Genomic DNA, 19,474 nt, shown 5'->3' on the forward strand with positions numbered 1-19,474 from the left:
TTGGAGCTTGCACCAAACATTCAAACAAGAAAGCAAACTGTTTTATATTGAGGATGGGAAAGGTGGATCATATTACATTTATTTTTTCTTTACCTCCCAGATGATTGTGCTCTGTCAGCGGTCCACAATTCACCCTCACTCTGCCTTTTCATAATGCAACTGATCATTCCATAAAATGTGTCAGTTTGACACGCTCACCTATACTCTGATAAAACAATTTGAAATACATTCTACAACGAGCATACAAACAATATTTGGGTTTTCAAAATATACAACAATTCTCGATGCACAAATGTGTTGACAAATACAGTCTGGCTTGAGCAAACACCGACCTTGTACTTTGATACCTCCGGAGAATAATTATCTCCCATCTCCAACATCTGAGAGAGAGAGAGAAAAAAAAGAAACCAGAAGGGCACTCAGTAGAGCGCATACCTCCGCCACGCAATGCCTGATCTACAAGAACATATCGGGCCCAATACATTTTTTAAATATCATGATATATATATATTGTTTTTGGCCCTATCTCTCAATGGTGAAGAATCACTTTTAAAATTCTCAGAACCAGATCTTCACCAAAATTGAATCAATTCTTCCTTGTCATACACCCATCGTGTCCACCAAACTTCGTCTGAAACCATCCACAACTTTTTGAGATATCGTGCTACATATAATGTTTAGCCCTCTCTCTCAATGGTGAAGAATCACTGAAAAAATTCTCGAAGTCTGATCTGGATCTGGATCTTCACCAAAATCTAATCAGTTCGTCTCTGTCACACACTGAACCTGTGCACAAAATTTCATCTGAATCCGTCCACAACTTTTTGAGATATCCTGCACACAAACAAACAAATGAAATTGCTCGTTGAGCAAGGAATTGCCGGAATAAACTTTGTCATATCTCCATGATCTCTGAAAAAACAAAAACCTGGAAATCAATTTGATTCGTATAAGTCGATAGTGCTACTGTTGAATCAGTTATTGCACTTAGTTTGGTGATGATCATAACTTGGAAGTCAATCGGACTTGAAATGGCATTTTTATCGCAATTTGAAAGTTTTGACCCGACCCCCCTGACATTCGACCCCCGACCACTAAGAAGGGTGTTGGTGTGACACCCCAATGAGACATATGCTTGGATGCAGAATTGGAAGATGCACATTTTGGATTTGGTTTGAAGTGGATACGACCATTTTAGCGGACGTTATTGCGAAAATAAGAATTTCGGTTTTTCGGTGACCTTGACCTTTGACCTAGATTCACCAAAAACGACAAGTGTCTAAATTGGACCATGGCCGACGTCTGTACCCAGTTTGGTCATGATCGCTGAAACGGTGTGGCTGCTACAGGGTAAACAAACACACAAACAAAGACAGACAGACAGAGACACACACACAACCGACCAACATAATTGCCGAAATCCGAAGGATTCCGGCAATTAACAAACAGACGGAAAGGGGTGAAAACATGACCTCCTTCACCTTCAGTGGCAGAGGTAAAGATCAATGGCAAAGTGAAGGGATGATGAGAATAAAGATGAGGAGAGGAAATAAATGCAAGGTCAAAAAAAGGGAACACTGTCTCACCTTAAATGCAATGTTGTCTCCTGCACGAGGAGTGCCATTGAGGCTTGCTAGGGTCGTGTAATCTCTCACTGGAGACAATTTCAGAACCTGCGGGTTGTGAATGTCAGGTTACAGAGATATGGCTGTCACATGCCATGGCTTACCACTTTAAGGACCACTCAAGTAAGATTGACAATTATATCCATCAATGAAGCCAAACATTCTACTGTTGGACGAATAGTTTTCAGGACAGTGTGAACGATCTATTCAAATCATTGACTCCACTCCATAAATGCCAAGTGTCATGCAGACCATTTAAATAACGTAAAGCCAGATAAATTGTGGCTAATGACAGAGTTATCATCTGCTTTTCCAATCTCACAGGTATAGGTAAAAGTTTTTGCCCAAAAATCGTTTAATATTATGCAAAAGTCAAGGTTCATGGAAGAGTTGGACAAGAAATCCTATTAACCTGACTGTTGGCTGTTACAGATGCTGTTTCAGATGTTACTGGAACAGTTGGTCTCTCTTCAGAATCGTACTTCTCACTTGCATTCAGGAATGTGTGTTTGGGCACAGCAGCAACATGACCTCCACGCACGCTTCTGTTCAAACCTTGACCTGTTCTCCTTCCAAGAGCATCAATCCAGTTAGATTGCAACCAGTCATGAGCACTGTTGACCCAATGGTGTTCTTAAAGGCACATAATTTGAATTAGCTCACACATCACTTACCCCAGTGATGGACTTTCAAGACCTCCACCCTCAGAGTTACATCCAGGTAGTGAGCCATGGCCACCCGTTTGAGCTGTACCACGCCCAACTGGATGCATCAAGGCTCCAGCACCTAGATTTTTGCCTCGACCCTTCCCCGACAAAGATAGGTTCGATAAGGCCAAAGGAATTCCACGGCCTCGTGGCATCATGTCTCTCCCCCTTAAGAAATAAAAACAGGTTCAGAAAAAAGATCGCTCCACCAGCTTGTCTAATCTGGTAAACCACAAGGATTTCCGTGGTCCTCCATTCAGAGAAAATATATAAATAGATGATGATCTGTTGTACATTGCTGATTACAAGATCACACTGGTCATTCCATATGTTAGTCCGGTACATTTATCCACCAATAATTATCCTCACTCAGGTTGGCTAAAACAGAATACACTGAAAAAGAACCAGGCCGAAGCTTGCTATTTCTGTGAAAGCTCAAACAAAACCAACTCCATCCTCCTGTTGATATCGTTATTCTTACAGCATTCACCCAAAACGTTTCAACTTACGGCTCGGATGTCATTCCAAAGAAGATAAATATCCCGAAGAACTGAAATAATGCTTCATACTGCAATAAACCAAATAAGAAGATGACAACAAAGGAGGAGGAGGAGTTGGTGGAGGAGGAGAAGGAGAAGAATAACCACGCCTTTCGTGTCTTCAGACCTGCTGAAGCAGTTTCTCCTTGGCTAGGGGGCACAATCCTGGATGGGCCATCACTGTCACAGAGGATACGTGAATGGCTTATTCTTCCCAATAAGATGGTACTCACTTTGCCGACCTCGGAAGGATGACAAGCCGAGTCAACCCACCTGGTGTTATTTTAACGGGCCGGAGGGGCTCAACCTCAGGACCCTAAGATCTTAAATCAGCCACCTCAACCGTCAACCAACACAAGGTTGTCCACAATGAGCTGTCATTAATAAAAAATATACACTTCAAAGGAAAACAAGTTTAAAAAAACATCATTACTCCAAGTTATGGTTCCACTGATACAGTAACTGCATCAACTCCAAAACATGATCTAGTGCAGCAGCAACAACAGCAACTACAAGTGTTCGACTCATGCTCGCACCTGTTCAGAGGAACAGCAGTCTGGGCCTTTGGGTTCCTGGCAGAAGCAACTTGATCTTTACTCACAGGTGATTCGTCAGATGTTGAGGAGCTGGACTCAGACGATGATGATATTTTAGATTTGTTCAATTTTTTTGAATCCTCTCCGATTGCCATGGGTCCCTTCCTTGCAGCGTTGCCCAATTTAATGGCAACACTTGACACTGTTACACCCTCTTCTGCTGCGTCATTTCCCACACGACCTTCGATCGACTCGTGCAATGGTTTTGATTTTTGAGTCAGAGCATCGTTTACTGGGTCATCACCATCATCATCATCAATGCTGCTGCTGCTGCTGCTGCTGCAAGGGACAGCTTTGTGTACAGATACAGATGCATCATTATCTTCATCATCATCGTCATGACTGTCCTCTTTATGAGACTTTAATTTTGGGTTGCTTTCATCCAATCGTTTGTGCAAAGTCTTCGTCTTTTTACTTCCTCGTTTAATCTGTTCACCTTTCCTTTTTGATGGCGTCTCTCTATTATTGTCACACTGTTCATGCCGTTTGTTTTTCAAGGCTCTCACGTTTGACCTGGAAACATGGGTGTTCTTGAGGGGCATCCCTTCAGAGCCGGATATCCGAGGTTTTCTTTCAATTTTTTTCTTCTTTGACACAGCAATGCCTACAGTGTCATTGATTCCATCTTTCGGTGTGTGTGGTTGCATTATGTTGGTATCATGTGTTCTTTTCCGCTTGTTTTTCTTCGGCTCAAAACTATCATTCTGATGCATCTTTTTGCTCTTCTTCTTTTGTAGTGGTTTTTCTTGTCGCCCTGGATTTAATGCGTCATGCCTCCTGAAAAGCATTTCAGGTTCTGTAATGGTTCCCTCCACTTCAGTCATTGAATCGAGGCAGGTTTGCGATTCTTGATTTCGTGCAGCGCCATAGAAACCAGGATCATTCACATCTATGATAGCCACCTGCTGCACCCTGTTAAAAATCAGGGGATAAGAGGAGACAACAAAAATCATAACAAAGTAAAAACTCGAGAGTTCATGGAACACCATGTAATAGTGGAGCAAGACTTCTCCATGATTTTACTGTGACAAGTACCCTACTACTTACACGGCAGGTCATGTCATCCATTGAAACTACATGTGCCCTTTACTGGACTACTATAACAACAAAAGTAAACTACAAATGTACTGGATTGTTGGTCCAATTACGACTACCTCTAGTAATAGTGGCTCCAGAAAGGTATTGTAGATAGGTCTGCGAAGATGCGAATACGAAACACATAATAGGCCAAATGGCCTATACCTGCATTTTAACTCAATACCTCGTGATACTGTACACACCTTTCAACCCCTCGGATGCATTTGGCACAAGGATATATACTTGTATTGTTGTTACGCTAATTGGAAATAACGTTGTCACACAACAACCTCTCCCACGCATCACATGACTAACTAGAAGGGCACTCGGTAGAGCACATACCTCCGCCACATAATGAATGATCCATGATTACATATCGGGCCCAATACATTTTTGAAATATCATGCTATGTATCCGTTTTTAGCCCGAAATGGTGAAGAATCACTAAAAAAAATTCTAGTCGTCAGATCCTGATCCGGCTCTTCACCAAGATCAAAACAGTTAATTCTCGTCACACACCCAACCTGCCCACCAAATTTCATCCAGATCCGTCCACAACTTTTTGATATATTCTGCACACAGACAGACAGAAAACAGACAGAGAGGGGTGGGTGAAAACGACCTCCTTCACCTTCGGTGGCAGACGTAACAAATGCTAAATGCGACAGGTTTTACCACCACCATGCACACATTTCTTTCATAATGTGGTTGTTTAGTATTATCTTGTATTATCTTCTTTTGTATTATCTTGTAGACAATCGTCATTTAACATATAGCCATTTTATCACAGCATCAATGTCCCATGCAGTTTTGCAAAGGACCCAATGAACCTTATCTGCACAAAGTCATGTGATGCATGGAGGACTGTCTGATCTTGATGGCCACAGGTACACACTGGGCTTGATATTGCTTCCATTCCATTCATTCCTTTGGACCATACTCTGTGTGAGCATTGCTGCTGCCTAAGCAGTCTCCTTGGCTATTGGGCACAATCCTGGACGGGTCGCCACTCCGACACAGGATATCAGCAAGCTGGCCCTCGTTTTGCCGACCTCGGAAGGATGACAGGCAGAGTCAACCCCACCTGGTGTTAATTCAATAGCCGAGTGGGATTTGAACTCAGGATCGGAGGATCCCAAGCTCACCACTTAACCATAAAGCCAACACCAGGCAAAGATTGCTTCCACTTATACATATGATGAGCAGTCCTTGCATGTGGGGTTAGCAGTCAGTTTAGACCACTCCACTGGCATCTCAGGACATTCAGGACCCCCATTCCTTGATGATGGGAGGAAAAGCACAGGATAAACCTTCTGGGTCAGATTGTGGTAGCATGTGGCAGAGTGGTGCTGAGGTGTTGTGCACCAGACAGCGGTCTCTTGGGTTAACCTGAGGTGGTCCCTTTGGGTGGGTGCCTGGAAAGTCCTACCCCAAAGAAGCATGATCACCTGTCTCTGTTATCATCTCGGCTCAAGCATTTGAACATCGGTATTGCAGCACTCTCTGAGGTCAGGAGACCAGACAGTGGAGAGATCATGACGGGTGGTTACACATACTATTGGTCTGGTCGCTCTTATGGTTACCATGCCCAATGAGTTGTTGAAGCTGTGTCCAATAAGCTGACTCCAATGATAATTGAGGTAACACCGGTCAATGAACGCATTATGAGACTCAGGATGTCACTCGTTGGGTGCCGTTTCCCTGGTTTCTGTATCTGCTCCGACCGAGGCAAGTGATCTCACTGTGAAACACGCATTCTATGCCATGCTCGAGTCTGTAGTTGATCAGTGCCCCCAAAGTGAGATACTCTTCTAGTCTTGGGGGATTTCAATGCATCGACTGACATTGATAGGGATGGTTACGAGATATGTGTTGGTGCCGATGGGTCTGGAACTGTGAACCAGAATAGCACAAAGTCCATCAACGTTTCAAGAAGTCGTGTACTTCAGGTGGCTGATTCATAGTTTCAGCACCACAGGTTTATTGCTGGACTTGGTATTCCAACGCTGGTGGTGTGGCAAAGGAGATTGACCATGCACTCGTTGATGGTCGCTGGAGGATGATCCAGAACTGCAGGGTCCACCGGAGTGCTCAGTTCCTCAATACCGACCACAGACTTATTGTAGCAACTCCGAAGTTGCAGCTAAAATACAGGAGAATGGTACTGTCAAAGCAAACTCTAAGTCATCAATACAATTACAACATTTATTGAACAAACAGACACGTTCAATATGCGCATAGTCGAGATCAGAAATACAGACTTGTTCCAGATCTCTCAAACAAATTGAGAATCCCAAGTTCTTATGTACTGTTCAGTGAGACACAGTTCTTTATCATTTTCTAGGCTAATGTCACCGTTTGTCAGGTTGATGTATCTCCAGATGGATATCATTCCCAGCTTTTGTGCATCCATCAGTATTATTTTACAGGAATTATATATATATATATATATATATATATATATATATATATATATATATATATATATATATATATATATATATTGTTGTGAATTTGCGCCCACCGGCGTGCGAACGACCGCGTCTAACCAATAGCGGTCGCTTCACCCACCGAACGGACAATTCAGTCGCGACTTTCCGGAACAACGCCGAAAACCAGTCACGTGTGTGCTCCAAGCGCACACCACGGCCTCGTCAATATTCTACCCGCGCGCGACAGGGTCAATCACCGAATTGTCGATATACCTAATTATTCACGCGGGCAGACTACCGAGAGACCGTACCTCAACGAAGGCCTGCTTAGACACGAACTGCTTAAGCGGTTCGTTCCGTTCTGGGATAACCGAGGTATTATCGCCAGGCCTCGTTGGACCCGATTCTATTATCGGCTATTTAAAAGCCCACTAAATTCCGAGAGCAAGATGGCCGCTCAATTAAGGGAAAATGACGCGACGAACAGGTTACATTCAAACAAGCACATTTATTATTTCCCACGCGTATACAGTCATGCAGGTATGGAATCAATACAAAACACACACATGCAATTATACAGCCAAACACAATGCAAAGGAAAGAGCTAATAGCGTCTATTTATTATGTACAGTCACTTATACAGTTTTACTTGCGGACATGGCGCCACAACATTCATTCGAAAGCAAAGAAAAGCCCCAGGACAGACGAGGGGCAGACTGGACCTCTTTGGGTCTTTATTGCACTGAGCCGTGTAGACCGCAGAGGCTCCGCGAGGCCGCGCAGGTTACCTTCCTCGCTGGGGTGACCCACGACGCTCCCTCCCCACGGCAGCTAGTGTAACCGTGGCTCGGCCGCGGCCTGGTGCTTCGGGCCCCAGCCGGCAACGCTTGAGAGGAATGAATGGGTCTTTGCTCTCTTAGGTTGATGCTCTGTAAGAACCCGTCCATTCCTCAGCAATGCTCGGACTCTCCCGAAGCCCGATCACCTAGGACTGTCTGGCGCTGGCGGGCAAGCTCTCTCTGGCTCGTACACGTTCCGCAGTTCCGCGCGGCACAGCAGGCTTAGCCGCGTTCCCCATTCGTTCCTCCTCCGCTCTCCTCAGCTTCTCCAGCTACTGCAGGCTTCGGGCTCCAGACTTCCACGCGGCTCTTCGACCTCTCCAGACTGACCGGGAACTGGCGCTCTGCGCGCTGTGTTATAGGGTTCGTGAGGCGAGATTCTGACCTCTGCTCTCCGACCTTCGAACCCCTGCTGGCTCCGCCCCTTTCTCTCTTTTGATCCGAATCTCGGAGGCGAAGCTTGGAACAAGCGGACGTTGGTAGAAATCACCAACGCTGAAGGGAGAGCGGACGTGCTCGAGATCACCGACTTGCGCGGTGAGCAAACCCCCGCGTGTGCCTGCAGTGATGCCGTTCGATGCGGACTCGCCGCGGCTGGTGCAAAGATGGCATCGCTTCGGGGATGAAGGTGAGGCGATGTTATTCGGGTTGGTCTATTGAGGGAGATGCAGTTTGGGAGATGGTGAGGAGATGTCGTTGTTGTGAAGACGATTGTGGAGAGGGTGGTTGGTGGTTGGCATGGTGGAGAAGGTGGTTGGTGGGTTTGCGTGGTGGAGAAGGTGGTTGGCGTAATGGAGAAGGTTGGTCCAAAATAACGATAGTAAAAGAAAAACGGATAACTCAAAGATCACAGCCCGGGTGACACGAATAAATCCCATTAGACAACGGTGGGGAAATCTAACTGAACACGGACTTATCGGTATAACTGAACTAAGGACCTATATGGTGTTCTGCGAATTTCCACAGCCATAACTATATATATTGTGACGTCCACGGGACTTGAACAGTCCCGCCAACGTAGAATGAGCCGAAACGATGGAGGCGGTTTCTTTTTTATAACCCAAGGATGGCGGTTTTAATCGCTCTCCAGCAAATGGGACGAGGAAGGTGGCACGAGTCGCTTTTCACTGAGTTTATAATGTTTATTTCTCTAACCAGAACGATAATAAGACTCGGCAAGAGGAGGGATCCGGGGGCGATTCGACGGGAGGTGGTGTGGGTTCGGGCGTGGGGGAAACACAAACAATTCCAATGGATATACAAATCTCAAACCCTCTAAGGCACTAGGTATACACACACACACACACACACACACACACACACACACACACACACACACACACACAACATAGCTAGTGGTCAGGCTTGCCCGTGGTGTCGACGTAAAAGTCACTGGATTGGTGCCGGACGAGCTGGCGTTGCGCCCGTCAGGGGCAGGAGACACGGTGGTGTGAAGGTTCCGTCAGCCCTTCCGCACAGAACCGCGGTTTCCGGCCTGTGAGCTCCAACCAGCCACCGTGGTGCGGTTCCTGGTGGTGTCGACCTCCTGGTGTAGGCCCAAGACCGCTCACAGCCGCCAGGGAGCCAGTTCTCGCACCAAGATGCGAGCAGGAGAGGGAGGCAGGTCCGCCCGCTGTTCGGTCCCGTACACCGAGCCAGCAGAACCCGAGGGTCAACCGAGGTGAGGCACAGCCAGGCCACGAGACACGACGAATCGAGGAACGAACAAGCGCAACCAGAGCGAGAGCTCTGTGGTGCCACCTCGACGAGAGCTTTTCCTTTCTCACTCCTCCTTCCTTCTTCTCCCAACCAGATCGCTTTTTCTACTCGAGTCCTCGTCACTTCCAATGGAGCCCTTTTATTGGCCCTCTGCCTGTCGCCTTCCGCCAATCGTGATCAAGGGGCGGAGCCATCCGCAGCACCGTCCTGTTACGTCATGGCAAGCCCACAGGAAATACTAAAAGGGGATACGCATAAACACTTACCCTAACCCGTCTCCCTATTTAATTACGTGACAATTATCATTTCCCCTTTAAAGAAATGGACATTTACTAGACAATTTATCACCACTGAATTGCTACTTATTACATCGAGATCCTGGTTCAACTCGAACAGCATGGCATACCTAATTAAACATCCTTATTTCCCTTTGAATGCATACCCCGCCCCCCCCCCCCCCTCAGACGTAACAACATATATACATACATACATACATACATACATATATATTTCAAGACAAGATGAGTAGTCTCGCTCTGAGCTCAGGAATGACGTCAACACTGCAATCCTTTGGGCACGAAGATGGATCGCATACAATTTATGGTTTGGGAAGGAGAAGGTTCAACTTCCTTTAAGCAGACGAGGGAATATCAAGGAAGGAGGTTCATCTGGATAGTTACTGAAACCTAACATTCCTTTATCCAGCTTGCTGGTGCCTTCTATTTATCATGTCATAAAATCCATGAACATATATTTAAACTAGAGGGGGAGCACTCGGTAGAGTGCAAAACCTCCGCCGCTAATACTGCTGGGTAACTTAAGTGAACCTGATAGCCTATTCATTGTAGGTCAAAAACGGATCAGACTCTACTGAACCACGATTGAATAAACTAAACTAGATTGACGCGCATGTGAGCCTGGTGTTGGCGCAGTGGTTAGGGCAGCGGCTTGGGATCCAAGAGGTCCTGAGTTCAAGCCCCGTTGAGCCACTGAATTAATACACCAGGGGGTTGACTCAGCCTGTCATCCTTCCGAGGTCGGCGAAATGAGCACCAGTGTACTGGGCCGGTGTATGCCCCGGTTAAAAGAGGTGTACCATATCCCTGTGTCGTAAGACGTGACCAGGGTTGCGTCAGGAAGGGCATCCGGCGTAAAACATGTGCCAAATCACTATGCGGATCATAATGGATGATCCGCTGTGGCGACCCCTAACGGGAGCAACCGAAAGAAGAAGAAGAAGATTGACGCGCATGTAGAAATGCCCAAAAAAAATTGAAATTTTTTGGAAAAAAAAGTTGCAAAATTTCTGTTTTTTGGGGGTGGGAGGGGGGTTGGAAATAACTTAAAACATGTAGAAATGCAAAAAAAAAAATCAAATATTTTTCAAATAAAATCGAAATTTTTTTGAAAAAAAAGTTGCAAAATTTTCTAAGTTTTTTTTTTGGACCAAGTCCAAAATCTAATGGCATGATCTTTGGACCATACCTAATCCCCCCCCCCACCAAGTTTCGTCGAAATCTGTCCAGGAGTTTTTCCGTAATACTGTTCACAAACAAACAAACAAACAATCAAACAGACAGACGGGTGAAAACAGTAACCTCCATCCATCTTCGATGGCGGAGGTTAACAAGTGGTGCCAGGCACAACAAATCCCACCCATTCAAGGCATAAAGTTATTTTGGGGATCAAATTTAAATTTGATACATCCTTAACCTGAATGTTGATTATAAGGAATAGAATAAGGAATATTTTAGTCTTAGTTTGAAGTCAATTAAACCATTTTTGACGAAGTTATGACCGTAAAACTTCAGACCCTACCAATCTTCACAAAAATGCATTTTTCACTATAGGAATGGGTAGGATTATAAGTGACCATGAATGTGACCATGTGAATTATAAGTGACCATGCCACCATGTGACATTCAACAACTTATCATTGGTGCTTGTTGCCTTCATTCTGATCGTAGAAAATATTTGAAAATACCTCGGAACATTGCTTTTCAACCAGCTTTACGATCCCGTTATCAGGTTTGAAATATGTTGTAAAACAAAAATATGTATTTTATATGCGTGTTTTTCATGTTTTGGGTGACCCTGACCTTGACCTTGGGTCAATTTCGATCAAACTTTGTACACATGTTAATATTACATGAATAAATAGACTATAAGTTTCAATATAATAAGTGCAAAACTGTTTGAGTTTTATAATAATATAATGTGAATTATGTGCACCCACCCGAAGGGAAATGTGTACCCACCCGAAGGGACTTAATATAATAAGTGCAAAACAAAAAAACTTATGTCAGGTCAGGTTCGATCTGTGACCTGCTACAGGTACCATGTAAACCTGTACTAACCTGTTCCATGGTCGGGTTGTCGGCGACTAAACCGTCTCCCCCACCAGGTTTTCTGGTGAGGGGGGTGTTTGGATATGGACACCCAGCAGGATTAAAAACAAAACCTGTCAAAGGGCGGAGGAGCTCCTTGTGAGCCAACGGCCATCCATATCTAGTGCCCAACTGTGTCTGCGGACGTCCTCCTGCAGTTGGGTTACTTCTTATTAGGAGGTTGGTGGCAGGATTTGCACTCCGGCCACCGTAAAACGCTTCATTCCGCAAAACGCAAAAACGCAAAAAAATCTGAAAACCGATTCGGTGGGAGTACCTCCTGTGCAGCTTCCCTTCGCAGGGCAGCTCACCGGATGACGGGATTGGGGCAAAGCCTTCGGGACCCCCAACTTTTGATGATAGGAGGGAAACCACGGGGTAACATCCGTGGGTCAGATTGCGGGAGAGTGTGTCGGAGTGGTGCTGAGGTGTCGTCCACCAGACGGCGGTCTCCTTGGGTTAACCTGAGGCGGTCCCTTCGGGTGGGTGCCTGGAATGTCCTATCCCTAAGAGAGGATGATCACCTGTCTCTGTTATCATCTGAGCTCAAGCGTTTGGACATCGGGATTGCAGCTCTCTCTGAGGTTCGGAGACCGGATTGCGGCGAGATAATGGTGGGTGGTTACACCTACTATTGGTCTGGTCGCTCTGATGGTTACCATACCCAAGGAGTTGCTGTAGCTGTGTCCAATAAGCTGACCCCAATGATAATTGAGGTAACACCGGTCAACGAGCGTATTATGAGATTAAGGATTCGTCACTCCTTCGGTGTCATTTCCCTGGTCTCTGTTTATGCTCCGACTGAGGCGAGTGATCTCACCGTGAAGGATGCATTCTACGCCACACTCGAGTCTGTGGTTGATCAGTGCCCCAGACGAGATACACTTCTAGTCTTGGGGGATTTCAATGCATTGACTGGAACCGATAGGGATGGTTATGAGGTGTGTGTTGGTCCCCATAGGTCAGGAACTATGAACCAGAATAGCACTAAGTTCCTTGACTTTGCAAGAAGTCATGGACTTAGGGTGGCTGGTTCATGGTTTCAGCGCCCACAAGCTCATCGCTGGACTTGGTATTCCAACGCCGGCGGTGTGGCAACGGAGATTGACCATGTCCTCATTGACGGTCGTTGGAGGATGATCCAGAACTGCAGGGTCTACCGGAATGCTCAGTTCCTCAATACTGACCACAGGCTTGTTGTAGCAACTCTAAAGCTGCAACTTAAATCCTGGAGAATGGTACCATCCCAGCCGAGGCTGAATGTTGCCAAGCTCAGGGATGAGAGAGTAGCTGAGGAGTTTGCGAGCAGGCTGAGTGGACACTTGGGGGGTCTGGGTGCTTTGGGGGGTCCTGAAGAGTTGTGGAGCGCCTTCAAGACCACCGTCCTTGATGTTGCCGGTGGATGTCTTGGAACTCACCGCAGGGCAAAGAAGAATTTTGTCTCTCAAGGGACACTGGATACCATTGACCAGAGTCGCAGGGCCAGGCTGAATGGCAGAGCTGAGCTGTTCAGGGAACTGATGCGTAAAACTGTACGTGCACTGAGGGTGGACAAGGAGGCCTATGTGCGAGGAATCTGTGAGGGGGTAGAGCATCACCTGTGGACAGGTGATTCTCGTCCCGCTTACAGGGGAATTCGCGCATTACGTTCATCCAAGCCCATCCCTCGGAGCACTGCAGTTCGAGCAGAGAGTGGTAGGCTCTTGACAGAGGAGTCTGAAGTGAAGGCCGGCTGGGCCGGTTACTTTGAGCGGTTGGACCAGGCTGATCCCCCAGCTGTCGAGTTGGACGTCAAGGGTGTTACAATCCCTGTTGCTGACCCTCGAATCAACTGTGGTCCACCTTCGCTTGTGGAAACACGGGCTGTGGTGAACCAGTTGAAACGGGGAAAAGCTCCAGGGATCTGTGGCATCCATGCTGAACTTCTCAAGGCTGGTGGAAATGCTGCACTCGTGTCGTTGCATGCAGTTTTGTGCTCTGCCTGGAACACAGGCATCCTCCCAACTGACTGGAAGAAGGGCCTTGTTGTCCCTCTCTGGAAAGGGAAGGGTGATCGCCAAGACTGCAACAACTACCGAGGGGTGACGCTGCTCTCAGTGCCGGGCAAGGTCTTTGCTCGGATAATTCTTGATAGGGTTCGCCACCATCTGCTTGAGCACCAGCGTCCAGAGCAGTCAGGCTTTACACCAAAGAGGTCAACAATTGACCGTATCCTTGCACTTCGTGTCCTCACCGAACGCAGACGAGAGTTTCGGCAGGGGCTGCTTGCAGCCTATGTTGATCTCTGTAAAGCGTTCGATTCAGTGAATCGGGATGTCCTCTGGAGGATTCTTGGTCTTCGTGGGGTGCCACCAAAACTGATCGATCTGATGTCTGAACTCTACTCTGGTACTGAGAGTGCTGTGAAGTGTGGTGGTACCATCTCTGACTTATTTCCAGTTGTTACTGGAATTTGTCAGGGATGTGTACTTGCCCCCACACTTTTCAGCACTTGTATGGACTGGATTTTAGGGAGGATGTCGGAGAGATCAAGTTGCGGTGCATCGTTTGGCAATGTCAAGATCTCGGACCTTGATTTTGCAGATGATGCAGTCATCTTTGCGGAGACTTTAGACATCCTCTTGGGGGCCCTCGAGGTGCTGAATGAGGAGTCGGAGCCATTGGGATTACGGGTTTCTTGGGTCAAAACTAAGATCCAGGCTTTTGGTGACATCTTGGATGCTGCTGTCCTGTCTATGTCTGTTTGTGGTGAGGATGTTGAGGTCGTGGAGAGATTCACTTACCTTGGCAGTGATATTCATGTCTCTGCTGGCTGCGAGTCAGAGGTCAATAGACGTCTGGGTCGGGCCTGGGGAGTCATGGATTCACTGGATCATGGGGTGTGGCGCTGCCGGTACCTGTGCGGGAGGACGAAAGTCCGAGTCTTCAGGTCCTTGGTACTTCCAGTCTTGCTCTATGGGTGCGAGACTTGGACTCTGACCAAGGATCTGAGACGGAGACTTAATTCCTTTGGTACCAGGTCTCTTCGGAGAATCCTTGGCTATCGCTGGTCGGATTTTGTGTCCAACGAGCGGTTTCTGAGAGAGACTCAGATGAGATTTGTTACCTGCATAGTCCGTGAGCGTCAGTTGCGGCTGTATGGACATGTGGCTCGTTTTCCTGATGCTGATCCTGTTCACCAGATTCTCTCAGCGAGGGAGTCTCATGAGTGGAGGAGGCTAGTGGGCCGACCACGTGCCTCATGGTTGCAGCAGGTTGACCATCATCTCAAGGAGATGGGGATGGGCCTGGCATCTGCCTGGGGGATGGCCAGACGGAGGCCCCTGGAGTACCGGCGGAAAGTGGACGCAGCGACGCGCTGTTCTGGCACATGCTCCCATACCTGACCTGACCTGAAAACTGTTTGAGAAATAGCCATGTGTAATTCACAAAATTCCCCATTGGTGTATAATGGGCGATAATATAAAGTGATGCAGAATCCAGATCCTGATCTTGAACATCACCAAAAGTCACATATCTTTTTGCACTGTGGATTTCTATCAGCTGTTAAAATTTCATCCAAATCGGTTAAGAATTGTGACCTGTAGAACGAAAGAAATTTTTTTAAATCACGCCAAGAGCTAAAATCTTTGACGTCATACGCTTGCAAAAACTGTGCATAATTTGTACTCACATGCATTTTAAAACATTTAGATATTCCATTGAAGTTTGTTTTGGCATCAACAGGAAGTCGCTACGACTTTGGGTTACTGAGTTATGTTCAAAAGCTTGTTTTCACCTTTTTTTGACGTAATGTCGTGCCGTTAAGTGCGATTATGACGTGATTTGATCCCAGACTATTCAGCAAGATTGGCTATCACGTGATAAAATTCTGAGAACGATTGCTTCAGTAGTTTCGGCTGCACACGAGCGTAAATATTTTTAAAAAATGACGTCAATAGGCAAAACTTTGACATCATACGCTTGCGAAAACTATGCGTAATTTGTAATAAGAAGCATTTAGTAATCATTTAGATATTTGAATGAAGTTTAATTTGGCGTCAACCGGAAGTCGCTACGACTTCCGGTCACTGAGTTATGTCCAAAAATGTGTTTTCACGTTGTGTGACGTCAAGTCGTGACGTTAATTCCGATTAAGATGGGGTTTGGACGCGGACCGTCTCAGGTGGATTGCCTATCAGGTGTAAAAGTTTAAGAACGACTGGTCAAGCCGTTTGGGCTGTAGACGACCGGACAAACAAACAAACAAACCAACAAACAAACGGAACAGACCAACATACTTGACAAACTCGAAGATTTCGCCAAGTAACAAACAGACAAACAAACCGGACGATTACAATATCCCGCTCCCTCCCTCCAGGGGGTGGGATAATAATAGAAAATACTGTCTTACTGGGAGGTCAGCCAACTCGCTCATCACAGCTTTACTGAGAGGAGATCCTTCCACACAAAGAAAAGATATGATTATGTTAATTAAAATAGACACATTGAGTGCATTTTTTATTTCAGGTTCAATATATTTATTTTAATACCAATTTTTAATTATCATCAATTTATTTGTTTTATCACCCTCAAACTCAATACGAAAAATGCATCCACACTACCATCCCAGCCGAGGCTGGATGTTGGCAAGCTCAAGGATGAGAGGGTAGCTGAGGGGTTTGCGAACGGGCTGAGTGGGGCTTTTTGGGGTCTGGGTGCTTTGAGAGGTCCTGAAGAGTTGTGAAGTGCCCTCAAGACCACCATCCTTGATATTGCCAGTGGATGTCTTGGAACCCACCAAAGGGCAAAAAAGAATTTTGTCTCTCAAGGGACACTGAATACCATTGACCAGAGTCACAGGGCCAGGCTTAATAGCAGAGCTGAGCTATTCGGGGAGTTGAGACGTAAAACTGCACGTGAGCTGATGGCGGACAAGGAGGCCTATGTGTGAGGAATCTGTGAGAAGGTAGAGCATCATCTGTGGTCAAGTGATTCTCGTCCTACTTACAGGGGAATTTGCACAGTGCGTTCCTCCAAGACCATGCCTCAGTGTACTGCAGTTAGAGCGGAGGGTGATGGGCTCTTGACAGAGGAGTCTGAAGTCAAAGTCCGCTGGCCCGGTTACTTTGAGCGGCTGTACCAGGATGACCCCAGCTGTTGAGTTCAATGTCAAAGGTGTTACTACACCTATTGCTGACCTTGCAATTAACTGTGATCCACCTTCGTTGTGGAAACACAGGCTGCGGTGAACCGGTTGAAATAAGGGAAAGCTCCGGGGATCTGTGGCATCCATTCTGAACTTCTCAAGGCTGGTGGAAATGCTGCACTTGTGTCGTTGCATGCATTTCTATGCTCAGCCTGGAACACAGTCATCATCCCAACTGACTGGAAGAGGGGCCTTGTTGTCCCTCTCTGGAAAGGGAAGGGTGATCGCCAGGACTGCAACAACTACCGAGGGGTGACACTGCTCTCAGTGCTGGGCAAGGTCTTTGCTCGAATAATTATTGATAGGGTTCGCCACCATCTCCTTGAGCACCAGCACCAAGAGCAGTCAGGTTTTACACCAAAGAGGTCAACGATTGACCATATCCTTGCTCTTGGGGTCCTCACCGAATGCAGATGAGAGTTTCGGCAGGGGCTGCTTGCAGCCGATGTTGATCTCTGCAAAGTGTTTGATTCTTGGACTTCATGGGGTGCCACCAAAAAACTGATCAATCTGATGTCTGAACTCTATTCTAGTAATGAGAGCGCTGTGAGATGTGGTATACCATCTCCGACTCATTTTCAGGTGTTACTGGAGTTCATCAGGGGTGTACACTGGCCTCCACACTCTTCAGAACTTGTATGAACTGAATTCTGGGGAGGATGTCAGAGAGATCAAGCTGCGGTGCACTGTTTGGGAATGTCAAGATCTCTGACCGTGATTTCGTAGATGATGCAGTTATCTTTGTGGAGACTCTGGATCCTTTTTGGGCTCCTCAAGGTGCTAAATGAGGAGTCAAAGCCACTGGGATTACAGTTTCCTGGGTCAAAACTAAAACTAAGTTCCAGGCTTTCAATGGCATCTTGGATGCTGCTATCTTGTCTGTACTCATTTGTGGTGAGGATGTTGAGGTCACGGAGAGATTCACTTACCTTAGCAGTGATATTCATGTCTTCGCTGGCTGTGAGCTAGAGGTCAATAGACGTCTGGGTCGGGCCTGGGGAATTGTGGATTCACTGGATCATGGGGTGTGGCGCTGTCGGTACCTGTGCAGGACGATTAAAGTCCGAGTCTTCAGATCCTTGGGGCTTCCAGTCTTGCTCTATGGATGTTAGAGTTGGACACTGACCAGGGATCTGAGACGGAGACTTAATATCCTTTGGTACCAGGTCTCATCGGAGAATTCTTGGCTATCGCTGGTTGGACTTTGTGTCCAACGAGTGGTTGCTGAGAGAGACTCAAATGAGATTTGTTACTTACATAGGCCATAAGCATTAGCTGCGGATGTATGGACATGTTGCTCGTTTTGCTAACTGATCCTGCTTACCAGATTCTCTTAGTGAGGGAGCCTCGTGAGTGGAGGAGGCCAATGGGACAACCACGTGCGTCATGGTTGCAGCAGGTTGTACAGCATCCCAAGGAGATGAGGATGAGCCAGGCATCTGCCTGGGGGATGGCCAAACAGAGGCCCCTGGAGTACTGGTGGAAAGTGGACACAGCGACACGCTGCTCCGGCACATGTTCCCATGCCTGACCTGACTGGTATCTCTGTCGGTCAAAGCCGTGGGCTCCTTCATGGGATCTTGAATTAGTTGACCATTTTGGAATGATGCCTTTTCTCATTGCTGCCATCACAATTCCATCTTGTTAGTATCGACCACTGCAGGTCCCCTAATTCAGAAAGGCTTCCGTGACTTCAATAGAAGTATTGGAGGATTCAGCAGCTCTTCGTGCATTGGCCGGTCAACATTGGATTGCATCTGAAGGGACACTCGAAACATTCATGCTTACCTGCGAATGTCTGGGGTTGTGACGTTAATCAGCACAGAGAGCCAGGGTAGAAGGGTTGACTTCAGTGTGCCAGGGATAATTCTCATTACAGAGTTCAGGATAGTGTCAAAGTGCTTAGTGTGACTGCTCGCAGCCCAGTCAGGTGCACTGTACTCTGCAGTGGGATACACGAGAGCGAGGGTGTTGGTGCGAAGGCTGTGTTTGTGTCAGCACCCCAGCTTGTGCCGACAAGCTTACAAATGAGGTTCACTCTTGTCTTCATTTTCTCACAAACACTTTCGTTCCCTGTATGTCAGGCTACAATCCAGAGTGATTCCAAGATAATTTTGATGTGGTTCATTCTGGACTTACCACAAAAGGAAACATTTAGTTTGGCACGAGCCAGGCGATGGAAAGCAGTGACAGGAGTTTTTGATGGATTGGGGCAGAGTCTCCATTTGTTTAAATACTCCTCCAAAACCTTGAGGTCGTTTGTAAGAACTATGCTCACATCATCAGATTGCACGATTGGTCGGCAAGAGCGAGATCATCAGCATTAGCAAACTTTCCTGAAGGAGTCACAGGTAGGGTCACTTGT

At 46.6% G+C, this 19,474-nt stretch overlaps 1 protein-coding gene across 1 annotated transcript in view; it reads right to left on the minus strand.

The window, feature by feature from the left end:
* The window catches only part of COIL (coilin), a 50,401-nt gene that overhangs the window by 21,247 nt on the left and 9,680 nt on the right, over positions 1–19,474 (minus strand). The window contains exons 2-6 of the mRNA XM_085858183.1: positions 3,408–4,379; positions 2,300–2,500; positions 2,038–2,194; positions 1,587–1,673; positions 333–380 (exon numbers count right to left, since the gene is read on the minus strand). Of these exons, the coding sequence (XP_085714309.1) occupies positions 333–380; positions 1,587–1,673; positions 2,038–2,194; positions 2,300–2,500; positions 3,408–4,379 (1,465 nt within the window). The remainder of the gene's footprint in view (positions 1–332; positions 381–1,586; positions 1,674–2,037; positions 2,195–2,299; positions 2,501–3,407; positions 4,380–19,474) is intronic.

The sequence above is a fragment of the Eptatretus burgeri genome, chromosome 15 (genome assembly GCF_056783735.1).
Source record: "Eptatretus burgeri isolate ZD-2024b chromosome 15, Ebu_testis_v1, whole genome shotgun sequence".
NCBI classification, from domain to species: domain Eukaryota; kingdom Metazoa; phylum Chordata; class Myxini; order Myxiniformes; family Myxinidae; genus Eptatretus; species Eptatretus burgeri.